This window comes from Lichenostomus cassidix, chromosome 4 (genome assembly GCF_008360975.1).
Source record: "Lichenostomus cassidix isolate B80296 chromosome 4, HeHo_3.0, whole genome shotgun sequence".
NCBI classification, from domain to species: domain Eukaryota; kingdom Metazoa; phylum Chordata; class Aves; order Passeriformes; family Meliphagidae; genus Lichenostomus; species Lichenostomus cassidix.
In genome coordinates, this window is record NC_139484.1 from 65,125,103 (window position 1) to 65,147,754 (window position 22,652).

The following is a 22,652-nucleotide window of genomic DNA, read 5'->3' on the forward strand; positions in this document are numbered from 1 at the left end:
AAAAACAAATGAAAGCAACGAAAATTTTAAAACAAGCAAATAACAACAAAGCAAATAAAAAAACCACAAAAACTAGTCTTACTGAAAATGAGAATACTTGCTGTGGATATAGTGTTTTCTTCAACTACAGTCAGTCAACTGCTTCAACAAAACCATTAGCAAAGAAATTATTAAAATGTAATAAAACTACCAAAGATACCCTTCCATAAAGTAATTCCAAAACACTACCAGACTACCTGAAACCAGATTCTCCAACATGAACACATCAGTTCCCAACCACTTTAATATAAAGAAAATATTAGCCAAATTAACAATTAACAACAGTGAGCACCTGTCAGTGCAAACTCTGCATTTTTTAACATAAGGCCTCTTCCAAACATTTGCTGCTGACCATGACATAACTTCTTTATGCTCAACTTTATTAAAGAAAAAAAAAAGAAAAAAAAAGAAAAAAGGAAGATAGCTGTGCAGAGCACAGGGAGATAATTCCTCAAAATAACTCACTCCTACCTACGGTCTTCAAAACAAACCTTTAGATCCAGCCAAACTCGCCACCATGAACATTCATATCAAAGAGAAACAAACTTGCAGAAAAATCAGTGCAAAACTAATCCAATCTTTACAACCACACAAGGCCTGTGAGTTCACTTGCAAGAAACACCCATGGCACCAGCTGCCCTTACAGGACCTCATGTAACCAACCACCATTCACCACCAAGGGACACAGAAAAACAGAGTTGCCATTCCCATTTCATCTCTTACGCCTCAGTGAGGACCTGCAAGATTCGTTAAAATACAAAGCAAAATAAATAATGGGTTTCAGATAAAATTTGAAGGCCCTTTGCATTTTTGCCTGTTCCTTCCATCATATTAGCTCTTCCTTATTCTATAAGGGCTTCCATCCATCTTGCACCACAAAATGACATAAATTCCATCAAGATATTTTTGTAAGGCTGTGGACTAGCTCAAGTGTACTGGTCCAGCCTTACAAGAAATACTTAGAAAAAAAGCATTAAATGTTTAGCAGTGCAGACACTCTCTATATATGCATCTTGAAAATAAAGTAATAAGCTGACAGTGCTTTTGAGCAGATTTGGAGGGTTTTATAGGAAGAATGTTGGTATGTTCTCATTTGTATGGTAAGAGCACACAAACTTCATCAACTAGACCAAGACAGCAAGGTAAAATTTCTGTCTGGAAATTGGTGCTTACAGAAGGAGAATCAGACAAAGAGACATTAATGCAAGAGCCCATAGCATTGCTTAACAAGTTTATTAGATGACAAACATCGGAAAGCTATTTACAGACAAACATGCAATGTCCCTTTCAAGCTCAGCTCCTTTCTTGGCAGGAAACAATAACCTGAAAAAGGTAGGTTTTTGAACATCTGATGAACTTCAGAATGTCAGGAAATGTTTTCTACATTAAAAGGTCTACGAATGAAGGTGAGAATTAGAGGAATGCAAAGCAGAAATGCAGAACACCCTGAGCATCCGGTTAGTTTAGCTTCAACCACCTATAATTCTCAGAGATCAAAGTGCCACTTGATGGCAGGAATTAACACATTCCAGCATAAACATCATCCTAATTTAAATTAACCTGTGTTCCATTTCAAAATAAAGAGCAGGCATTTTGAAAGAGTAGGAGAGTCATTCTCCCTTTTTCCTCTCTCAAACCATTTTTCTTACATTTCTATGCCAAACCTTTCCTTCAACCCCATCTTCTTCACCTGTCTCCTCCAGTTTCTTTTTCCCCATTTGCCTTTCTTTCATTCATTCACCCAGAAGGGTGTATGGTGTACCCAGTACTGATGTGTTGTCCACTCTTACATTATTCATTCCAAATGACTATCAAGTATGAGCAAAGACCCTACAAGAGACTAAAAACAAGCTTGTGGCCTAGCAAGACTGAGCAAAATAGATGCACAATTCAGCTCCTGTTGACCAGCTTTTCAGGGCATCTTATTCCTAAACAGCAACAAAAGTGGTAACAGTAAGGGAAGAGAGGGTGGTGAATGTAGCAGGATGGGAGGAAGAAGCACCATCTTTGGGATCAGAAAGGTCAAGAGGAATTGTCAGTCCAGAGGTCTGAGTAGTAAAGCAAAAAAGGCACTGACTGCTGGAGTGACAAGCAGCAAAAATCCTACAGCCTGCACGGCAGAAGTGAAACACAGAGACAGGATGTAGTAAGTCTGACCCTCACCATCAAAATAAATAAATAAGGGCAAGACCTTCCAGTCACACCAGCAAGATATCCTGAGACAGGAATGCTTTACATTTAAGTTGTCCAAACATTCTATCTCTCAAAAAACCATCCCTCTTTGCTATATCCTAAATCTAGACTTCTAGAAAATGCATTACAACTTCTGTCACTCACCTGTTTTCAAGTAGCAGGGAGCTGACACTGCCTCAAAGGAAAACCATATCCTATTACACTGAGCTGTCCACCAGACACAGGCTAAGTGCTTTGCTTTAGCTGACTTAGGGACAGCTCGAGTTTATGGGATGCAAGAGCCTCAGCTAGCATGGAGTGCTGCAGTTCACTTCCTAAATGCAAGCTGGGGCATATGGCCTTTACACCAGTGATCCCAGCTTGTCATTTGAGATATAATAAATAGCTGGAATATTGTGTATTTTCAAGATGAAAACAAAGAGTCAGCTGAGAACAGGTAAGACAGACTACAATTTAGCATCATCCTCCAGTAGAACAACCAAGCTGGAGAAACTTGCTCTTTCACATGCACTATGAAGGTGGGTCAGTCTTCAAATGTGAGCCAAATAAACACACAGCCTTCAATTAATTTATTTTTAACACCATTATTTAAAAATAGTTTTGCTGAATTAATTTAAGTCAATGTTGCCAGCATGACTGCCAGGAAAGTAGATCATCATAACTATTAAAGCAGTTAAATGAAGCACATCAACAGCATTTGCACTGTTTATTTTTCAGTTAGTTCAATATGAAAATATTCTTCTGTGGTCCAATGCTGAGGATTTCCTTGGTGGGTTTTTTTTTGTCATTCCACTAAAATAACCTAGGAAGAATGCATTGTGATATCTAAGGAGTAATTTTTCTAAATTCTGTTAGATACCATCACATTGTGGGAGGAGAGCAACAGAATCTAAATATCCAAAGCAGATTTCCAAGAAAAAGACCAGAAGACAAGTCTGCAGGAAAGGGACACATTAGGTCACAACACCAGCTGTTTAAAAAAGTTTCTAAAGAAACCTTGCTGGAAACAAACTCAGCTTTAAGCACTGAGAAGCCAGTAGTCATTATGGAGACCAGAAGTATACATGAATTGAAAAACTATCAGTCATTTAAAAGAAACAACTTCATGAGCTTTTGAACTGTATGAGCACAATCTATAGCTCAACAAACTTCTATGCTGCAGAGTATCATAAATTTTAAACAAGAGCCCAGAGGAAATATCAGTTTCTATTCATCTCATCTTTGTCCCTAGGCATCTGCTACAGGACAGAGAAAGAGATAACCACCAGACATCACACCAGGCTCGATGGACCTTTGATCTGATATACTATGACTCTGCTCACAGCAATCCACATCAAAAAAGAATTTCACGAGGTATGAATACATTTGACATCAGAGTAATTAAAAACAAATGAGCAATTCTCTTAGACAATTGCACTAGTGATCTTCCCTTTTTCAGCTACAGGTAAACCAAGGCTAAGAAACAATATGACAATCAGGCAATTGTCCTGATTTAGCTGCAGTGCTACAATAGATCAGTAAAGAATTATTAGTTCTCACACTTGTGTTCAAACCACTAGATGGTGCTTCTCAAATGAAGCAATTCAATATGCAAAACTGAATAATGCATGATGATTTATAAGTTGCCTTCCTCAGGACTGTTATCAATAACACTGATTAATGTAGTTAAATAGCTGCAGCCTCTGATCAGAGAGGGGCAACAAGAATAATTACACAGATAAGTGAGATCAAAGAGCTGATCATTAAAACAGTGACTTTTCAAAAACCCAGTAACATCTGTTTTCTCTAGTAAGAAAAACTCCTCAATCTTCTGTCTTGGAAAGTCACTAATTGCTAATATAAATATTGCATTAAATAATCAATTTTGTTCACAAACTGCTGTACCCAAAGGCTTTGAATACTGTATGGCACCAGTCAAACTGGTTATAAGTTATAAATAGCATTTACCTCTTCTTTCACTCTTCATTGTAAGACATTTTTCCCAAGAATAAACTCACTCTAATTCTCTTCTGTGAGCAGCAAACCTTTTACTTTTAAGATCTGGAAATCATACCTAAAATAAGATGCTAATTGCTTTCCATCTATCACCAGTAAACCATCCTTCCTTTTTCATTCACTCCCCCATAACTAGTATCAATAGCTGCTTGGCTATTCCAGCAGCTTTGTCTTTTTTCACTTCGGACTGTTTCCATCCATTAAAACGCTGCTTAAAATAATTCTCTCTCTTACAGCATCTCACTCTGCCGACCCAATTTTAAAAATGCTTTTTGAATTATTTTAAGCACCGTTGACTGTGTACTTTTTTATTACCTTCCATTCTTCTAACAAACTTCTGCTCATATTTAAAATCCCTTTTTCGACTTACAATCTTTTCCTACGAAAAATCCTGCAAACATATTTCTCCTCTTACTGTTAAAAAAACCAAAACAACCATTTCCTATTGTATTTCCCATATTTTACTTTTTGGAGTCACCTCTGCCACTAAGCAACCCTGACAACGCTGCTGAGAAAGATTACTCTATGTGAAGTTTTTAATGTTCAACATTCACCCAACCCAGGACTTTTTTTCCTTTTTTTTTTTAACACTTCTCCTTGTGCAAAGTAATACAGAACCTCCTAGAGGTTACTTGGCTATTTTTGAGTTTTGCCACTGGCTCTCTCTTTTCTACTTTGGGTGATTGCTCTAGATTCTCTAGGCATACTCTCTTCACCTTACTTCCTTGAGATCTTATTCCAAGATACCCATTTACTATCTATTAAGTCTTTTTTTTTTTTAATTAGCATACCTTTCTGCTGTTCCAAGTCCTTTAACAACTCTTATTAGCAACAGTTATTACTAGCTATGGCTTACTTTCATAGAAATATAGCCAAGAATATCCTTTAAAAAGTAAGAAAAAGGTGCTATGCACAAACACAGAAACAAGCCTTCTCCAAGTACCTGACATTCCACTTATCCCTAAATGCTATTGCTGATCACAGAGCACCACTGCAGAAACACATTAACAGGCAGCAAGAACCTCTTGAAGATGTATCTGCTAATCCAGCTGCAGAAAGTAATTATCAGATTTAAGAAACCAATGAACAGTATTTCAGAACAAACACACAGGAAGAAAGTAACTACAATTCTCAGCATCTCAAGCACTCCAGGGGGAAAAGAGGCACAGCCTCTGAAGGTGTGAAGGAGCTGTGCTGAGTACCCACTTGTCAGTAAGTGTTCACTCCTAGCTCCAAGTTGGGGCCACTTCCGTGAATCCATCTTCACATCCCCATGGGAGCTGGGCAGTCTTTTATTTCAAACAGGCACTAAGGGCACAGCTGCACTTGGGGCAGTCTGAGAGGAGAGGGGTGTTAAAAAACACACCTACAAAATGTCCAGCCTTTATGCACACTTTGGAAGCATCCTTTAACTGGGGCAAGGCATTCACAAAGCTCTATCTTTACTACAAACAACTACGAATTTTGACCGAATTCCAGGAACATAAGAAATTCTTCAAACTTAACTGCTAGAAGTTCAATTTACTAAGTAAAAGAAACTAGGAGCAAACAACTCAGAGATATAAACACAAAATAAGCAATATTTTTTAAAATAAAAATATGAAAAATAAACACACGCTGAAGATGTTTCAGTCTGTTATGTTAAACAGATTAAAAACATATTTAAGTTGTGGTTAGAGACAGACTTTTTTTTTTCCCCATCATACACCAAACAGCTCTTTCAAAATATCAATAAACATGAGCTCAATTCAAAGCAGGTACCCCTCTGATCTAGCTACCCACATATTTTTCAAGCTAGTCTCCAGATTTAAGCAGAAGCATTCACAGAAACTATTCTGAATTCTTTGGATATCAAATGCATTTGAAAACTCTGCAAAACCAGTCCAGTTTTGTGTTTTTGCTGGACGCTCAGATCTGCCTGGGAGCAGGTTCTGACCAGACACCTGTGGAATGCTCCAGCAGCAGACATACAAGATAAGAAATTCCCTGAAGTGGCAGGGAACCTTCTATTTTATCTGTGCATACAGGAAAGTAGCTTGACTTAGAAGGGATCATTCTTTTGTCCCAGGAAGGTGGCAGTGCCTGGGAAGCCTCCAGTGTCCTGAGGAGGTCAAACAGAGTAGCTATTGTTCCACCAGAGTGCTGCAATTCAGGAACACTATTGCTTCAAATCACCCCTCTGCAAAAGCTTTCAAAAGCAAACACCAGCCTCCCTCCAATCACTGAACACATTGAATCCACAGTCCCCAAAAGCAAAACAAGTACTACAGACAACATTTTAAAAATTAAACAACAATCGATGTGGCACAGGAGGCTGGGAAAAAAATATTTGTCTCTGCTCTGTCTCCAATACATCAGTTAAAAGTCTGCCTCCTAGCAGCTCTACGGATCACGTCACTGCTATTTATTTCATTCTCTGGTTACCTCTACCACTGGCATTTGATCCGGTTTATTAAAATCTGGCGTATCAGCATACCTGAGGAATAGAGCTGGACAGGAAGAGCACTGACTGAACAAGGATCTAGGGAAGTCGTGCTGTTCTCGTGACATGCTCACAACATTAGTCAAGACTTTCCACTTCCTACACCCACATTTCTCTCCCGTTCTTGGTATGTTCAAACAGATGCAGCAGTTACCAAGTAAACATCCTTGCCTCGATGCAAGTCCTGCATCTTGCAGTAATTGATGATTATCCTAAGAGTTTTGTGATTCTACCTTCTTACGCACTCTGTTCTATTTCTTTTCCATGTCTCCATCATTTAAAAAGATTAAACTGAATTAATTTACATATTTAGGGGCTGTGTTTTTTCAGGGATGAATTATGAAATAGTTCCCCTAGGATTAAGCTAAACCACATATTCAGGTTTCTGAGCAGGCTGCACTGTGAAATTTGCTGCACTCTGATGTCATCCCCCCCCTTGCCTTCAAAAGTACCTCTGAATGGCCAAAGCTCTGGAATCAAAATCTGCTGCTGTCCCGGGTTAATGATAAAACTCTCTCTCTTCTGTCCCAAGACAGCTGCCATGCAGAAGTCCTCTTATATGGCAGTAGGACCTGGAATACTTCAGAAGCAGCATTCCCCACCACTGGGAATTGCAAAACCTAACTGATAAACTGTACCTGGGGCCCATGGCATTTAACAGAGGGCTATAAGCAGCGTAAATCCTGAGTGCTGAGAGCCCCTATCAGAATAAACATTCAGGAAAGTCATCTTCAAAATCCATTATATTCAAAACAGACCCTGGAACCCACTGATCTTATGGGAAGGAATCCTTGCAAATTCTCTGCAGTAGGAAAGCAAGTAATGTAACCAGGAAAGGGAGAGTCTCTGTACATGAGATCCTCTCTCTCACTCTCTATAAAAGAAGGGCTGTTCAAACTTCTGTGTATTTAATAACACGATCCACACCCATTCAACAGGCACACCAGGAAAAATGCCTTTTTCTGAAGCTCTTGCAATTCAACCCATTCTGAATACCAGAACGAAAATAATGTTTCAAGCTACCGAAACTAAGAAAAACTGTTGGCAAAGAAGACATAAATACACAAGAAAAAGCAGTGGTGCTGGTTTTAAACTAACAGCAATAGTGTTCCTGATTTATGAGGCCCGGTGTCGTGCGACAGGCTGGAGAAGTTCCTTCAACACAGAGAAGTCCCAGAGAACCATAAGCATAGATGGAATACAGACCCTGAATGCCATATGGACACCATGTAATAAAGGGACAGTATATTAAAAAGCAAGTTTTATCACAAAAAAAATGAAAAAGATTAAATCTACACTAGAAAGAAAAACAATGTGACATCCAATGAGTTTTAGTTAAAAAATAGTGACAAAAGCTATATTCACAATGATTTCTTCTGCATTTAAGATTACCAGTATGTCTTTTCATTCATTGACAGTTCTTCTCTTAGTTTTTCCCTTGTATAAAACACATACAAATAACAAAATTTAATGACAGTTACCTATCAGTTGCTATTGTGTTTTCAGCTACTAAATCTCTACATTATCTCCCTTGCAGCTATGAGCAGCAATATCAGACAAGGATGTGTTCTTCAGCAGTACTCAAGAGTTATGACTACATGCAAAATCCATAAAGCCAGCATAATATGAACTTTTATTTTGCAGCATCACCTCGGCTTTTTTTTTTTTTTTAACTGCAACACACTGGCCATAATTCAGCCAAAAGAACTGAGTACATGGAAGCTTTACAAACTGAGACTCAACACTATTACTGATATTGAAGCACAGGAAAAAAAACGGTGACAGTGACCCACAGGAACCAAAATTCAATCAAATACTTCAGAAAGTGAATAACTATACTGGTTGCTGTGACATATAGACAAGAAAAAGATGCTGTACATGTTCAAAACCAGTAGTGCCCTTGATTTACGATCCGAACATCACATGCGAGACAAGATCACTCTCCAGACAGTTGTTACTTAACTCGCGCCAGAAAACGAGATTTTCATTGCAAAGCAAACTGCGATTCTTGGATTCTTTCCAAGAATTTCAAAGGGAGAAGGGCACAAAACACACACCTACAGAGCACCTTCTCGTCTATCTCCTAACTTACAAAGTTCCCGGGGCACACTCAGCGTTAAGAGCACAGCGGGATCGCCGCACATCGTGCCGGGTCCGGGCTCCGCGCAGCCCGCAGCGCGGCCGGGAGCGCTGCCCGGGCACGGCTGGCCACAGCCGCCAGCCCCGCAGCCCCTCCGCGGCGCCGGGCAGAGCCCCGAGCCCGCCCCGGGCCGCGCTGCCCCGGCTCGGAGCAGCCCCGCGGCTGCCGCTCTGCTTTGTCATCCTCCGCCGCAGCGAGCGCCGCGCTCCGCGCCGCCGGAGCCGCTCCCGCAGCCCCGCTCCGAGCGCGGCCGCCGGGACTCTCGGATTGCCCGCGGGCTCCGCTCGCCCCTCACGGCACCTCCCGGCCGCCGGACCGGCGCGGAGAGACCCGCGGCTGCGCGCCGGGATCCGCCGGGATCCGCGTCCCGACTTCCACCCGCGGGCTGAGGGTGACCCCGGGGAGCGGCGGCGGCTCCTCGCAACTTGCCTTGGGTTTGTACAGCCACTTTCTGAACCTGTTCATCATCACCGCGGCCGCTGACACCCCGCCGCCGTCGCCGCTGCCACGGGGGCTGCCGGCTCCCCACCCGCGCCGCTCAGAGGACCGGGGCGAGCCGTGCTCCTCGCCGGGAGGCTCCGCAGGGTCGTATTCTCCTCCCGCTCCGCCGCCGCCTCCTCCCGCGGAGCGGCCGCCGGGCGCTCCCGTCAGCGCAGGGACCGTCCGGCGGCTCCGCGCGCTCCGCGCCGCCCCGACCGCCCCCAAAACATTGCGCGGCCGGCGGCAGCGCCACCCCAGCGCGCATGCGCGACACCGCCCCCGCGCCCTCCCCTCCCCACCCAATCGGGTGGTGGCTGGGGGCGGGACCGCGCCATCGCCCCCGCCCACCCGGCTGCTCATTTGCGTAACACGCGGAGGGGGCGGGGAGACTGCGTGCCACGCCCCGGGGAGAGCCTTGGCGCAGTGGATGCCGGGAGTTGTAGTTTTCTCGCGACATGAGCGGCGTGAGTCCGCGCGTCCTCTCGGGGATTGCATGCTCTGCCTGAGCCCGCCAGCGCTGCCCGCGCCCCGGCAGCCGGCGGGTCACCGACCGCTGGCTGTCCCTGAGCGGAAGCACCGGGGAGGCGCGGAACGAGTTCCTTGGCAACGGCGGCAAACAACCTCCGCCATCTTGCTTCCCTGCGCGTGTAGTTCCGCGTCCCCCGTCGCGCCGTTTCGCAACACTGAGGCGGGCTCGCGGCAGGACTACAGCTCCCAGCAGCCCTCTCGCCCCGGCAACGGCGAGCGCAGAGTCCCTGCGGCCGGAGGGACCGGGAGCGGCGGGAGTGCAAACGGGGAGCGGGACCGGGAGCGGCGGGGACAGCCAGGGCCGGGCCCGGGAGCGGCGGGGACAGCCAGGGACGGGCCCGGGAGCGGCGGTGCAAGGCGGATGTGGCCGTAGGTGACACCTCCGGGAGAAAGCCGGGTGGAGCTCCTGATGGGTGAAAGCGGAGCGTGCCCTCGGCAGGCTCGGGATTGCTTCGCTCGTTTGTTTTCATACAATCACAGAATCACGGAATGGTTTGGGTTGGAAGGAGCCTTAAAGCTCATCTACTTCCAACGCCGCTGCCCTGGGCAGGGACACGTTCCGCTAGCCCAGGTTGCCCAGAGCCCTGTCCAGCCTGGCCTTGGACACTTCCACTTCTCTGGGCAGCCTGCGCAGTGCCTCACCGCCCTCACAGGGAACAATTCCTCCCTAATATCTGATCTACACCTATCCTCTTCCAGTGTTCACACTTAATAGGCGTGTGGAAGTAAAGCCCAACCTGTGTTACACTGTGGACAGAACTGCTGGGCTTTGCTCCCTGATATTTTGGGCAAGTAGCCAGCCGTGGCGTCCATTTGCTAACCCACCTCATAAATATAATATAACTGATTTGCTGAAGATTTTGTACAATAAGTATTTAATTGTAAAGTTCTATAAGACGATAGATTTAAAAAAAACTGTCTCATGTCAAGGAAAATACTTGTGGTAGGCATGTAAAACATTGAAATGCATGCAAAACACTGAAATACAGGCAAATTAAAATTAAGAATCTCGAAGGGAACATTTTCCATCGGATCTGTTTGAATTTTGCATGGAGGTTTACTTCAGCTTTTTTTAAGAAGGACAGCCTTCATCAGAGGAAATGCAATTGGAGTCTTTCTAGGCCAGGAACGTAGGAGCAGATAAAAAACCTGAAAGAACCTTTCAGGTTACTGAAACCAATCTCTACAGTTCTGACCAGTCTTATCCTATGTAATTGCTCTCAAAATATCTCCAAGCTCCACTGTAAAACAAGGTTAAGTCAGGTTCTCACCTCCTTTAATTAAAATCTACAACTGATAATGCAAAATTTCTGCCGTGTTATACACAGTATAAATTTATATAATTTTTATACATAGTAATTACAGTATTTTTCTAACTGACTGTGTGGAAATAAGGGTGCATATCATACCAAAAGCATTTTATTCCTGATATATATGTTTTAAAACATTGACAATAATAATAGCAGCTTCTTTAATTAGAAGTGGGGTTCTTTCTATTAAGAACTATGTCTAGAGATCTGAAGGCATTACTACACATCTTAGTTTTCACATTCCAGTTTTTGGGTTTAATGATTTTTATTTGGGGGGCAGAGCGAATATCAGAGCATGAGAGCTCAAATTTCTCACTGCTATGCCAAAAGAAAAAGCATTTGTTACTGGTAGAGCTGTTGGAACCTGAATTATGATTCATCCTGAATACAGAGATATTTCTCTCTCACTCATCCAAAATCCCTTGTGAGTATAAGAATGTTGACAGGTTCTTACCTGAGAAACAAATGATTCTCAGAGGAGTGGAGTAACAGTGACTCCCCTGTGCCTCTTTCTGTATTTGCCATCCCTTGTCATGATCCAACCCTGCTTTGCTAGACTTTGGGTTTTTTTTTTTTTTGGCATTTTGTCTTGATTATAACATGTACCTAAATGACTTTATTGAACATAATCACAGATAAACCCTTTTTTTCAATGCTTTGAGATTAGTAATGAAAAGTGCTACTAAGGCAATTATTATTGAGTAAGATAGCACTGAAAGGCAGAGTACAATACTACTGCATCTGGAAATGTTATGATAATATTTTAAAGCAAGAAATTAATTATGTTTACCACTGTGGCAATGAATTATCTTGATCAAGCATTCTTTTCTGATGTCAAAATATGATGATATATAAAATACAAGAACTATTTTCAAAAATACATTTTTGTTTTCACCATGGAAATTTACTTTTCTGCTCATTTTCTTCCCATTGCTAAATCAGACCAATACCTTTCAGGCCTGATAATTGCTGCCATTGGTCTTGCATACACAACAACATGTGCATGTTGTGCATGTGTAGGAAGAAATGCATTATAGTTCTTGTCATCTGAACATTAAAATCCAGGTAACCAGTCCTACACATTCTCAGACATCGTTTGAGATAGACAAAATCGAGTCATTAAACAAGCAAAGCATCAAACACTGCAAGTGCTCAAGTGCTGTGCCTTCAGAAACCTTGGCAGTGGCCCAGACCACTGAAGTGCTGTGATCATGGCCCAGCCTGCTGCTGACCAACACTCATTGCTTCCTTGTAATTCCTCTCTGTTCCTATTCTTTTGTTGCTTTTGAAAAGCAGGCTGTTGACAGTAACATGTGATGAGATTTAAGACTAAAATTTTGCTTTCTGTTGCATCTCACTGGGAAGAACAGTGTGTTAAATAGGACTTATATGACACACAGGCAAAAATACATGCTTTTCTCTATATTAAATTATATTTTGTGAAATAACCTGGTGCAGTAACCATTTATCCTTAAGATATTTTGAGATAGTTACAATATGTAATTATATATTCTATTTTTTATGTTTGTACAGGATTTTCATTTCTCCTGTCAGCCGTTCTGAGTAACTGTGATTTTGAAAGCTTGACCTAAATGTTCTCATCTACATTACTGCAGTGTAACTTCTGTATGAGCTTATCACCATGCATTATGACTCAACTGAAGGAGGCATGAAAAAGTAATGATTTTCTGTATTTATAGGATTCTCCATGGTGAAGATGGTCAGCCATAGAGAACTTATTGCACTAATAGTGCAACATCTTAACAAGTTTAACCCTGACTACCAGAGCCTGGAGGATTTCTTGAATGAATCAGCTATGATGTTGCAGGTATATTCAGTTTTGGTTCATTTTACATGGTTTACTTTGTTGCTAGGTGATTTTAAATGTAAAGGTATCTGTTTTCTAACATGTTGTTGTAACTTTCATAGATTTTTCTTACAGTGACATTTTTCGTTAATGAGTAAAGTCCAAATTTCTTATGGTTATCATCAGAAAACAAGGCAGTATAGATCAGAGGGGTTGAAAAACTGGTTGGATAGCAACAATATAAAAAAAAAAAAACACAGGAAAGCAACAACCTTGTAAAATGGATCCGACAGTGATAGGGAAAACTTCTGTTCCACTTCTGTCTCAGCTGTTTTGTAGTTTCTTATTCCTTTCTTCCTTCCAAGCAGAAGTTTCTGACAGCAACGACCCATTTGTGTGTACAAATGCAGTTCAGAAGCTGAGTTGCAGGATCAGGTATTCTTGCTTTAAGGACATAAGGGACCACCAGAATAGTGGGATAGAAGGACAGTGGCAATAAATCAGCTACCAGATTCTAATTTAATACTGCAAGTAACCAGACCATGATTTGCCAATTTGTATCTGTTCTGGCTGAAGCAGTTCCCATCCTTTCCTGATCATAGTCTGTCACCTCTTCCCATCTCTTTGTCCTCAGTGTCACCCTGATTTGTGCTGAGGCAGCTAGTGGATTGAATCAGCTTCAGCAAATCACTAAGGGAAGACAGTAATATTGTTTAGACTGCTATTGTCTGTGTGTGCCATGTGTTATCAAATGGCATTGTTGGAGCCCTGATTCCACACTGTCATGTACCTCCAGTGCCCATTTCCCCTTCTTCCCCTTCCTACCTTGACAATAAGGTATAAACCACTCCTATTTCAGCTAGATAATAGTTTGCCCTGATTTTGCATAAATACAAATTACTACAAGAATATAAAGCTGGAGGTGTGATATGAAAGCTTGGGGCTGGGCAGTGGCTCCATACCCATTCCTTCAGTGCTTCCCTTCTTAAATAGTTGCCACTCAGACCCCTACTCTCTGACCCTGCACTCCTGCCTTGTAGTACTGGCATAACTCTTTGTGTATTCATATCCTGAATTACATCAGGGAATGGATCCAGTTTCAAAATAATCATTTTTCACTGGGCAGAGAGCAGGTAAATTCAGCTACCAGTGCTGCCAAAATAAATACTTACAGAAATGAGTCTTCAGATCATTGTTCTTCTCAGCCCAGGAAAGGTGATACAAAGACAAAAGAAGCAGTAACTCCAATAGAGAAACATGAATCTAAAGTTTCATATTAAACCCTTTCAAAAGGGGAAGGACAGGCAGGATAGCTGCCAAAGTTAAAGCCAAAATCTTTCTCTGGGCTAGTTTCAGGTCATTATCTAGGATTTATCACAGAAAGTAAAAAGCATGATCTATGTTTATATAAAATTCAGCTGTGTTTCAGTACCAAATGGGGGATTAAAATTTATCATGAAAAATTTACTTCTTTCTTTTCTGCTTCATAAGAGGCATATCACTCTAAAAATATTGTAGCATTTTTGTACACATGATTTCCAGGCTTGGTCACTTACCAATTAGCCAACATTAACTAACCCATGCAGAAACTTCCTTCAGTTTGGATCCTGTTTAACACCCTGGCTCTAAATCACAGACTAGATTCATGTTTGCTTGTCTCATGCCAGCAGCATGACAAACAGCAAATCTCATGTTGTCTACTGAGCAGACAAAAATCAGGAGAGTTGGATTCCAAGACCACAAATCTAAGTAACTACAAGACACAGCTCTACATTTATTTATTTATTTACTGACTTAGCTGTGCAGTATATCACACTTGACTTTTCTACAAGTTACAATCTTCTGTTCTACAAAACTCTTTTAATTGGTTAATATTTTTCCATCCCCTTATAGTGCAGTCGGATTCCAGTCATTTTTAACACTGAATGTTTCATTCATAATGTATATCTTTATTGTATTTGGATGGTTTAGAGTCTTTATATCTTCTAATGTGATACCTGAGCTGTCTTGTTTAGTACTTTGATAACTTGTTGATGACCTCCATAAAATATGCTCCTTAGCCTATTGTTCGCCTGTCTGGGGATGTTCCTGGTGACACCAACAATTTGGGGCTAGATTATTTCCCTCAATATAAAAACACAGTACACACAGGTCATTCCAGAACATGTTCAGGGGAGTTCAGCACCCCAATAGCAGGGGCTGCAGGAGCCACTGTGATGCCAGTCTTGTCAAGTCCCATATCCTCAAAACAAGTGCCTTTGACAGCCACACATTGTCACCTGAACTGCAAGGAGCCAAGGACATGTTGCAGAGCAAAACCTCTGTCAGAGTAAAGTAGATTTTAAGAGCAATATAAGTATATGTAGGAACTGATTGAAATTAAACAAAATTACTTCTTCAGAAATTTAATAAAGGAAATGAAGAGATGGGTATCCTTGGCTGATCAGAAATGGGGAAGACATCAGCAAAGAGTAAGAAATTAAAGGCAGAATGGAACTGAGTTGTGAAGCATCTTGACAGGCAGCTTTAGTTTTATGTGCTAGAATCAACTGTGAGATGGTAGGTGGAGTAAGTGGGTCAAATCAATGGACTAGCAGGATGAACTTAACGATAGCATTCCAGATGGTTGATTTACTAAGATTGGGTTAGTTAAACCCACGAAAGAGAAGTTTATTTCCATAAAATGGAAAATTCTGAGACACTACCTTAGATTTTTAGCTATGAAGTGATAGGAAAATACTACTTGAAATCTCCTGATCTAAAAGAGTGAAGAAGATGTGCACATAAACTGGTGATGATATCCTGGGGAGTAATCTGCATGAAAAATGACCTCTGGAGTTAAGGACCTGACTGATAGGCAGGGTGGCAATAGAACCAGTAACTGAGGAAAGAAGTAGCATGAGAGTGCTGAAGTTTTGTCTTTGCACTGTTGAAATTGAACTGACAACAGCGACAAGGAAATGTCACAGAGAGAGGCCAACATCCTAGACTGAAGTTTAGGGTTCTTATTTGTGTACATGACAAATGGTAATAAGTTATGAAAGGAAGTTGGATGCAGTCCTACAGGAGGGAGTCTGGAAGGCACAATCTGTCTTGATCCAAATATCCTTGTCAACCGTTTACCAGCGGCGTAGGACCATTCTTGGGGGAATCCTTTCAAATTAAAGCAGTAGAAATAGCTGGTGAACTGAGGCACAGGAAAAGAAGTGAAAGTGGGTGAATAAATATATTTTAAAATGAAAGACTTTAAATATGAATGTATAAAAAAAAGAAAAAGGCATGAAATAGAACAGGTGGAAGCCATTGGGTTGAAAATATACTTGCTTTGCAAATGATAGTAAGAAGGAATTCATAGATTTCCATATTAGATCTTTTACTAAGTATACCATCAGTTATTGTTGAATATTCTGGTCAAAATCCATCAGGTTTCTGTTGGTTTCACAGTGCTGCTGCAAAGGTGACATGGTTCAGAGCATAGTAAATCTTCAGCAAGATTTTTTTTTTAAATTCTAGATGCACGTAAGGTTATGTAAATAATCAAAACAAAAGTCAAAATACATAATTACGTGAAATAGTATATTCTGGTCTTTCATAATGACTGTGTAGATATTTTTATATTTTGACAGTGCACAATGGGTGTACTGTAGAGTTTTGGAATATTCTGCTAGCCAGTTATTGGGTGGATAGCAGAGAAAGATAAACTGAGTTCTGTTCTATGCTCTGTCACCTTTCTATCGCTGCCCTTTCTCTTGTCCTGAAATTTACTTGCCCAGGTCTCTTTATTTCACCTATCCCAGTTCCATCTCTTCAAGTGGTTGATTCCAGTACTATTGTCATTGTGCAGCAAGTCCTGCTCACCTCTTTGGTCTTGTTCTGCTCACCTCATAGTTCTTGCACATTCAGTTCCAATCTCTACTGTACCTAAATCAAATGAGAAATCTCTGTCTCTTCAAATTGAAGTCCACAAGAGGCAGATACCAGAGAGAAGATAGGTGAGAGGCTCTCTTCTATCAGTTTGAGCCCCCAGACTGACCCAGCATGGCTTGTTCCAGGCTCACTGTGTATTGTAGTGAGTGCTCTGCTCACCCTGGGCTGGGCATGCTAAGGGCACACCATCTTTAGGGTAGCTTACTGTTACAGTTTAAATTGACACAAAACACATGCAAGTGGGTATTTTTCACCTGGTAAAATGTGCGTGGATTTACATAAGAAAAAGGCCAAATTTGTGAGGCGCTGCTGACCCCTGTGTGTCACTTTGAAAATACATCTCAAGGGGTTTCCTTGCATTCAGTTTGAAATGACCTAATATTTCCAAATAGTTGGGTAAAAACCTGAATATTTGAAGTTTCTATCAAAAATCAGTTACATCCATCAGGCCATTTGAGCTGCTCTCAACTTGTTCCCCTCAAATGACATGGGAGATTGTCCATTAACATCAGCAGAAGTGGAATCAACCTCTTGATTACTATTATTAATTTTTTAATGCATCTTTACCATTTTATTCAAATAACAGTGATCCACCAGTGTTCCTCCATTCTCTCAGTGCAGGAAATCTTGTTTCAAGCTTTGAGACAGAAATCTCTGTGGAAAACATTTGGGTATACAGTCTGAGTATATTCCAGAGAGACTGCCCAAAGTCAGAAGCATTGCCCTGTACATACACTGGTGTATATAAGATAAGTAGTTTGCCATATTTATTTGTAGGGGAATGATGGAATTAGATGCTGCTGTCCAGAGGTATGTCTTTTTCTAGCTGTATGTGGTGTTTAGCTTTACACAGCCCACATACACAGTGATAGCTGCATATCTAATCCCCATGGACTGCTTTGAAAAAGCATCCATCTTTCCCTGCATTTTTGTAATTGAGGTAGATCAAGCAGATACCATATCAAATAACCACTGGGACACATTTTTCACTTGTTGCACTTTGCAACCACTCAGTGTTACAATATACAAATAGGAAGTCAGAAAACTAGTGCTAAAGAAAAAGAAAGTGAGGTTAAAGAAAGGTAAACTATTACTCTGACAGTAGTTCAGATCTGTCTGAACCACTGGTATGTATAAAGATAGAATGTTCTTTTGGTATGATGGAAATGTATAAAGAAATTGCTGAGTGCCAGGTAGTTGTCAAGTGTTTTAAACCAAGGTGTAAAGAGAGAACAATCTCTCCAAGGCTACTCAGGAAGCAAGGAAGACATGTTCCAATCTCAGTTCCTATCTTCCAACACCTAGTTCAGGCTTCTGTATAAAAATGGAGTTAGAAAAACTCACTGAATATTAGCCTCTTGTTTATAGAGAAAAAGAGAGGAAATATGGACAGATTTTTAATTATTGGATAATGGGAGATGAGTAACACAGTTTCCTCTGATTAGAGTGTTAGGATCGAAATCAGTCTAGACATGTTAAACTCCATACATTTTATTTCTGCTACATGCAAACTTTACATCATAAAAATAATTCCTTTTTATTGTTCTCAGTCAATGATCAGACTTGATTTTCTTCCAGGAAGAAAACTACAATTTGAGCTGTAATTTAGTTATTTACAATCTTCATGTTTATTGTATTGTAATTAGCAGTGTTTATAGCATAGTATTGGACTTGGTTTTCATTGCAAATATTTTTAATAAGAACACAGATTCATTAGCAATATGATGGATGATTCCTAATTGAAACAAACAAGCCCTCACCTTCAACCATAAATAATCATATTATTCCCTCAAACCTCCTAAAAACAAATAAGTCCACTTAACTGTTTGTGCTTCAATATTGTGACCTTGTTGATATTAAAACAGAATTCAATTTGAATTATCCTGAATAACACATTAACTTAAAATAATTCCTATGTCTGTCTCAGATCTTTAAATTATTATATATTCACATTTGAATTTACATCTGTTCCTGTTGTTCTTCATCTGAATGGCCAGATTACTTCTCCTTGTTTATCTTCCTAAATGCTTTATAATACTCCTTTTATCAGACTGATGCCATCCAGATAATAGCTTCATTCTTGTGTACTAAACCCCCTTCTTTTATTAAGCATTCTTCACCTAAATCTATCAAAAATGATCCATGTCCAAAGTGATCTTTCATCCTGTGCATGTTGCACATAAGGATATAGTTTTATTGCATCATTTATAGATATGGACTGCATCGGTTCATTTTGAAAAAAAATTAAATTTTATACCTAAATGAAGCATGCCAGGTATTGTTCTTCCTTGTGACTGTTAGAATCAAGCTTTTGCTGTAATAACAAGAGACAGATTTTAACACAGGAGTTACCATGCAATGTTTGTGCCTTTCTCTATGCAAATAAGTCACTTTGTTTTCAGAGGAATTATCTGCTTCAGTTAGAGTTGTAGGATCAGACCCATCATATTGACCTTCCTACACACATCCCAGCTACAGAAAAGCTTAGCTCTGTGAAACCAGATTTGCCACCCCAAATTCACTGTTCTGCTCCTTTATCCCTCTCATGTTGATAGCAAGATGAAACCTGTTTATGAGTTTCCCCTTTCACAAGAACATGGTGTGATTTGGCACAACTCTTCATAGTTCTCATTTGTGCTGGTTCAGCTGTGTCTCACACATGCCCACTCAACTGATTTTACTCAACTGTGAGTAAAATCCACAAATGTCAAAAGTCACAGGTTTAGTTTTAAATATGAAGACAATGTAATGCTAGAATGATAGATCTGGTGAAAAAAATCCTACTAAATTATATAGGTCTAATTTGTATTATTAGCTAATGACATAAATGCAGATTAGGATCTTTCTAAGGAAAGGATAGAATCTGAGTTTTCTGCAATATTCTGGGATTTAATGTTAAGTAGAAGGGAAAATAATGTTAACTTTATCTCTTAGTACAGCATTGGTCAGCATTGTCTGCTGAAGATGAAGAATACTAGCTTGTGACTGCAACATAGACTGTGAGTAGCAGAAGCAGGATATTTTCCTACTTATATCTGAAGATCCCAGGGGGTTTTCCCCACTGACTTCAGAGAGAAAGAAGACTGGTTTCTGGTGACTGATTCAAACCCTGGTGATGTCAGTAGGAATATTTTCTTCCATTTTCATAGCATTTTGATTAGACCCTTGGAGAGGACTAGCACTGATCTCTGAAGCACTCTAAACTAATCAGATTGTATCTGCAAAATGTCCATATTCTGCCTAGGAGAAGACAAGTTCACTACATACTATTGCACAGTTCTCTCAAGAGGTGAAAGCTGTTGTATCTTTTGATCAAATATTATCTTCTTTCTAAAATATTTGTTTCACCTAAACTATATCTTTAGCCTGAAAACTCTCAAACAGCGCATGGCTGATATTTCTTTCCTTCTTTCTCTCCAGAGAGAAGAGCTTTTGTTTCTCTCTTTTTCTGACCTCTCTGGCCCCTTCAAACAGGTCCCACTGTAACCAGTCTTATTACAATACATCCACAGTGGCAAAGCTTGCCTTTTGCAGATATTTCTCCATTTAATTCATGCTATTTCTTGTACTAACCCATGCTGCAGGTTGTTTGTGTTCAAAGCCCTTGTTACACAGTGTTTTCTCTCCTTGAGGAAACTTGACTGATTCCCAGCTACAGCTCTGTGTCAGAGAGCAGGAAAAATGTCCATGGAAGCAGGCTATAGGCATCAGGGTTTTCCCAAAAGGGGTAGGTAACACCAATCAATGCTTAATTAGACAAGAATCACATTTTTTTCCCAGGATCACTCAGGATAATAATTTCAGACAGAATCTTTTTTTTTTTTTTTTACAACTTAAACACTTAATAATCGGAAAAAGCTGAAATTCAAACCACTAGAGAGAATACTTTCAGTGATTTGTATCTTTTCAAGATCTGTTTTGTCTTCTGATATTTTTAATATACAGTGTAACAGAAAATGATACAGAAAACAGAAAACAGAAAACAGAAAACAGAAAAGAACACTGCATGTGTTACTTTCACCCATAAAATATCTGGCCTTCCTTATGCTGAAGGGCTCACACATACTTGCAAACTTAGCTAACTAAGTAACTAATCGCATGTTTCAGGGAAATATGTGATTCAAGTATACTTGAAAAGGAAAGAAGGTGCTCTGATGGACAGAATAAATGCTCACAAATTAACCTTTATTATTTCTTGTAAGCACCAATGACTTAGCATTTTGCCTGGGGCAAATCTCTTACCTGCTCCATGCCATAGTTTCTGCATTTACAAAATTATATTACCCAAAAGGAATCTCATTAAATGAAATTAATGCTAGTAAAGTGCTTTGAATCCTCCTACAAAAGGCACTATAAACATACAATCTGTCATACTGTACCACTTCAGGACCACTTGATCCACTCTGAAATACATCCCACTGACATAGTGCAGCACGAGGTCCCACAGAAAGAATGCACTTAGGAATTTGTGCTAGAAATTACACCTACCAAACCCATTACTTTCCCAAAGCCATTATTATTTCAGATACACAGATAAACTGTAAATATCCTTGATGAAATCGTAGGGGACACAATGCACTTTCTATGCAGAGAGTATCCTAAACTGGTTTAAAGCACTGACTTGGGTTTTGATTCACTAGATTATCTGCAGGGCTTACCCAACAACTGGCTCACCTTTGGGATTTCCTATCCAAGTATTCCTCCTGCCCAGTCTTGTTTAGTTGAGTAGTGATGAGATCACTTCCTTAGGTGACACAGCTGCAGGCTGCTCAACTATTCTCGATTTTTACACATAGAAACAGAGCATTTAATACCTTCTGTGGCTGAAAGAAGATTCAACTGATTATGTTCCATGACAAGACATTTTGGCCTGTTGTCCCCAGAATTGCCAATCAGTACTGATGTGGGGCACAGCTATCCCCAGGCTGCACTTCTGCCACCTTGTTGCCTGTAGTGGTTATGTGCATTCTTGCTCAAGGTGTAAGCAAGAGTGAGAACTTCTGTGTTCATCCTAACACTTCTGACTGACTTGTTAACTCTGAGCTGTAAAAGTATAGTAAATGTAGTCAGGCAACTGCATTTTTATGCTGTAGTCTCTACTGTATAGGAGATGATTTGGGCACAGGTGGTGTTCTGTTGTTACCTATTTGTCAACTTTTGGCCATCTCTCCAAAGTACATTTGAAAAGCACAGCTTTGCCATAGCACTTTATATCAAAGTACACAGAACGTCAATGCAAAGATTCTAATCTAATAAAGATCTTGAAAACTATTGAAATTTTAAAAGATAATAAAAGATAAATATTCATCCATAAAAGATATATTTGGAATTAACTGTGTGCCTCTCAAGAATCCTCAGTGCTTAGCAAGATGGAGTCCATACGTCCCGTATTTTAATTTTTTTTTTTTGCATATTTTAAGATGTGTTCAGTCTCTTCCCTCATTTTTCCTCATGATGATGCACAAATTAGAAAGAATGTAGCCTGACTTCTAAACAGCAGTAGTGAAAAAAATTTTTGCTTGCTCTGAATGACAACCTGAGAAAATACACTTTGAATTCTTCTGCGTATTTTTTTACATTTAAATACTAGAATGGTAATTTTAAAGTTTTGCCTTGTATTTGCTTGGCCTCAAAGCCCTTGTATACTGTCACACATTAGAAAACTCATGGAGTTCCATCCAGCTGCCCCTAATAATATCCATAAACTAGAAATTAATCACATTAGGGAAATAAAACAATCAGGAGGGTAGC

The 22,652-nt window shown here is 40.3% G+C and overlaps 2 protein-coding genes across 10 annotated transcripts in view; one reads left to right on the plus strand and one right to left on the minus strand.

Moving 5' to 3' along the window:
* The window catches only part of ZFYVE28 (zinc finger FYVE-type containing 28), a 149,766-nt gene extending 140,189 nt beyond the window's left edge, over nt 1–9,577 (minus strand). For all 4 annotated transcript variants that reach the window (XM_085059672.1, XM_085059671.1, XM_085059670.1 and 1 more), the window contains exon 1: nt 9,279–9,577. In XM_085059672.1, the coding sequence (XP_084915798.1) occupies nt 9,279–9,317 (39 nt within the window). In that variant the 5' untranslated portion in view covers nt 9,318–9,577. The remainder of the gene's footprint in view (nt 1–9,278) is intronic.
* Nucleotides 9,578–9,750: 173 nt separating this feature from the next.
* CFAP99 (cilia and flagella associated protein 99) overlaps nt 9,751–22,652 on the plus strand; it is a 53,427-nt gene continuing 40,525 nt past the window's right edge. For 2 of the 6 annotated variants that reach the window (XM_085059646.1, XM_085059652.1), the window contains exons 1-2: nt 9,751–10,226; nt 12,868–12,995. In XM_085059646.1, the coding sequence (XP_084915772.1) occupies nt 12,876–12,995 (120 nt within the window). In that variant the 5' untranslated portion in view covers nt 9,751–10,226; nt 12,868–12,875. Of the gene's footprint in view, nt 10,227–12,867; nt 12,996–19,835; nt 19,901–19,993; nt 20,191–20,328; nt 20,629–22,652 lie in introns of those variants that run through there. The other 4 variants (XM_085059648.1, XM_085059649.1, XM_085059651.1 and 1 more) reach the window with 4 other exon arrangements.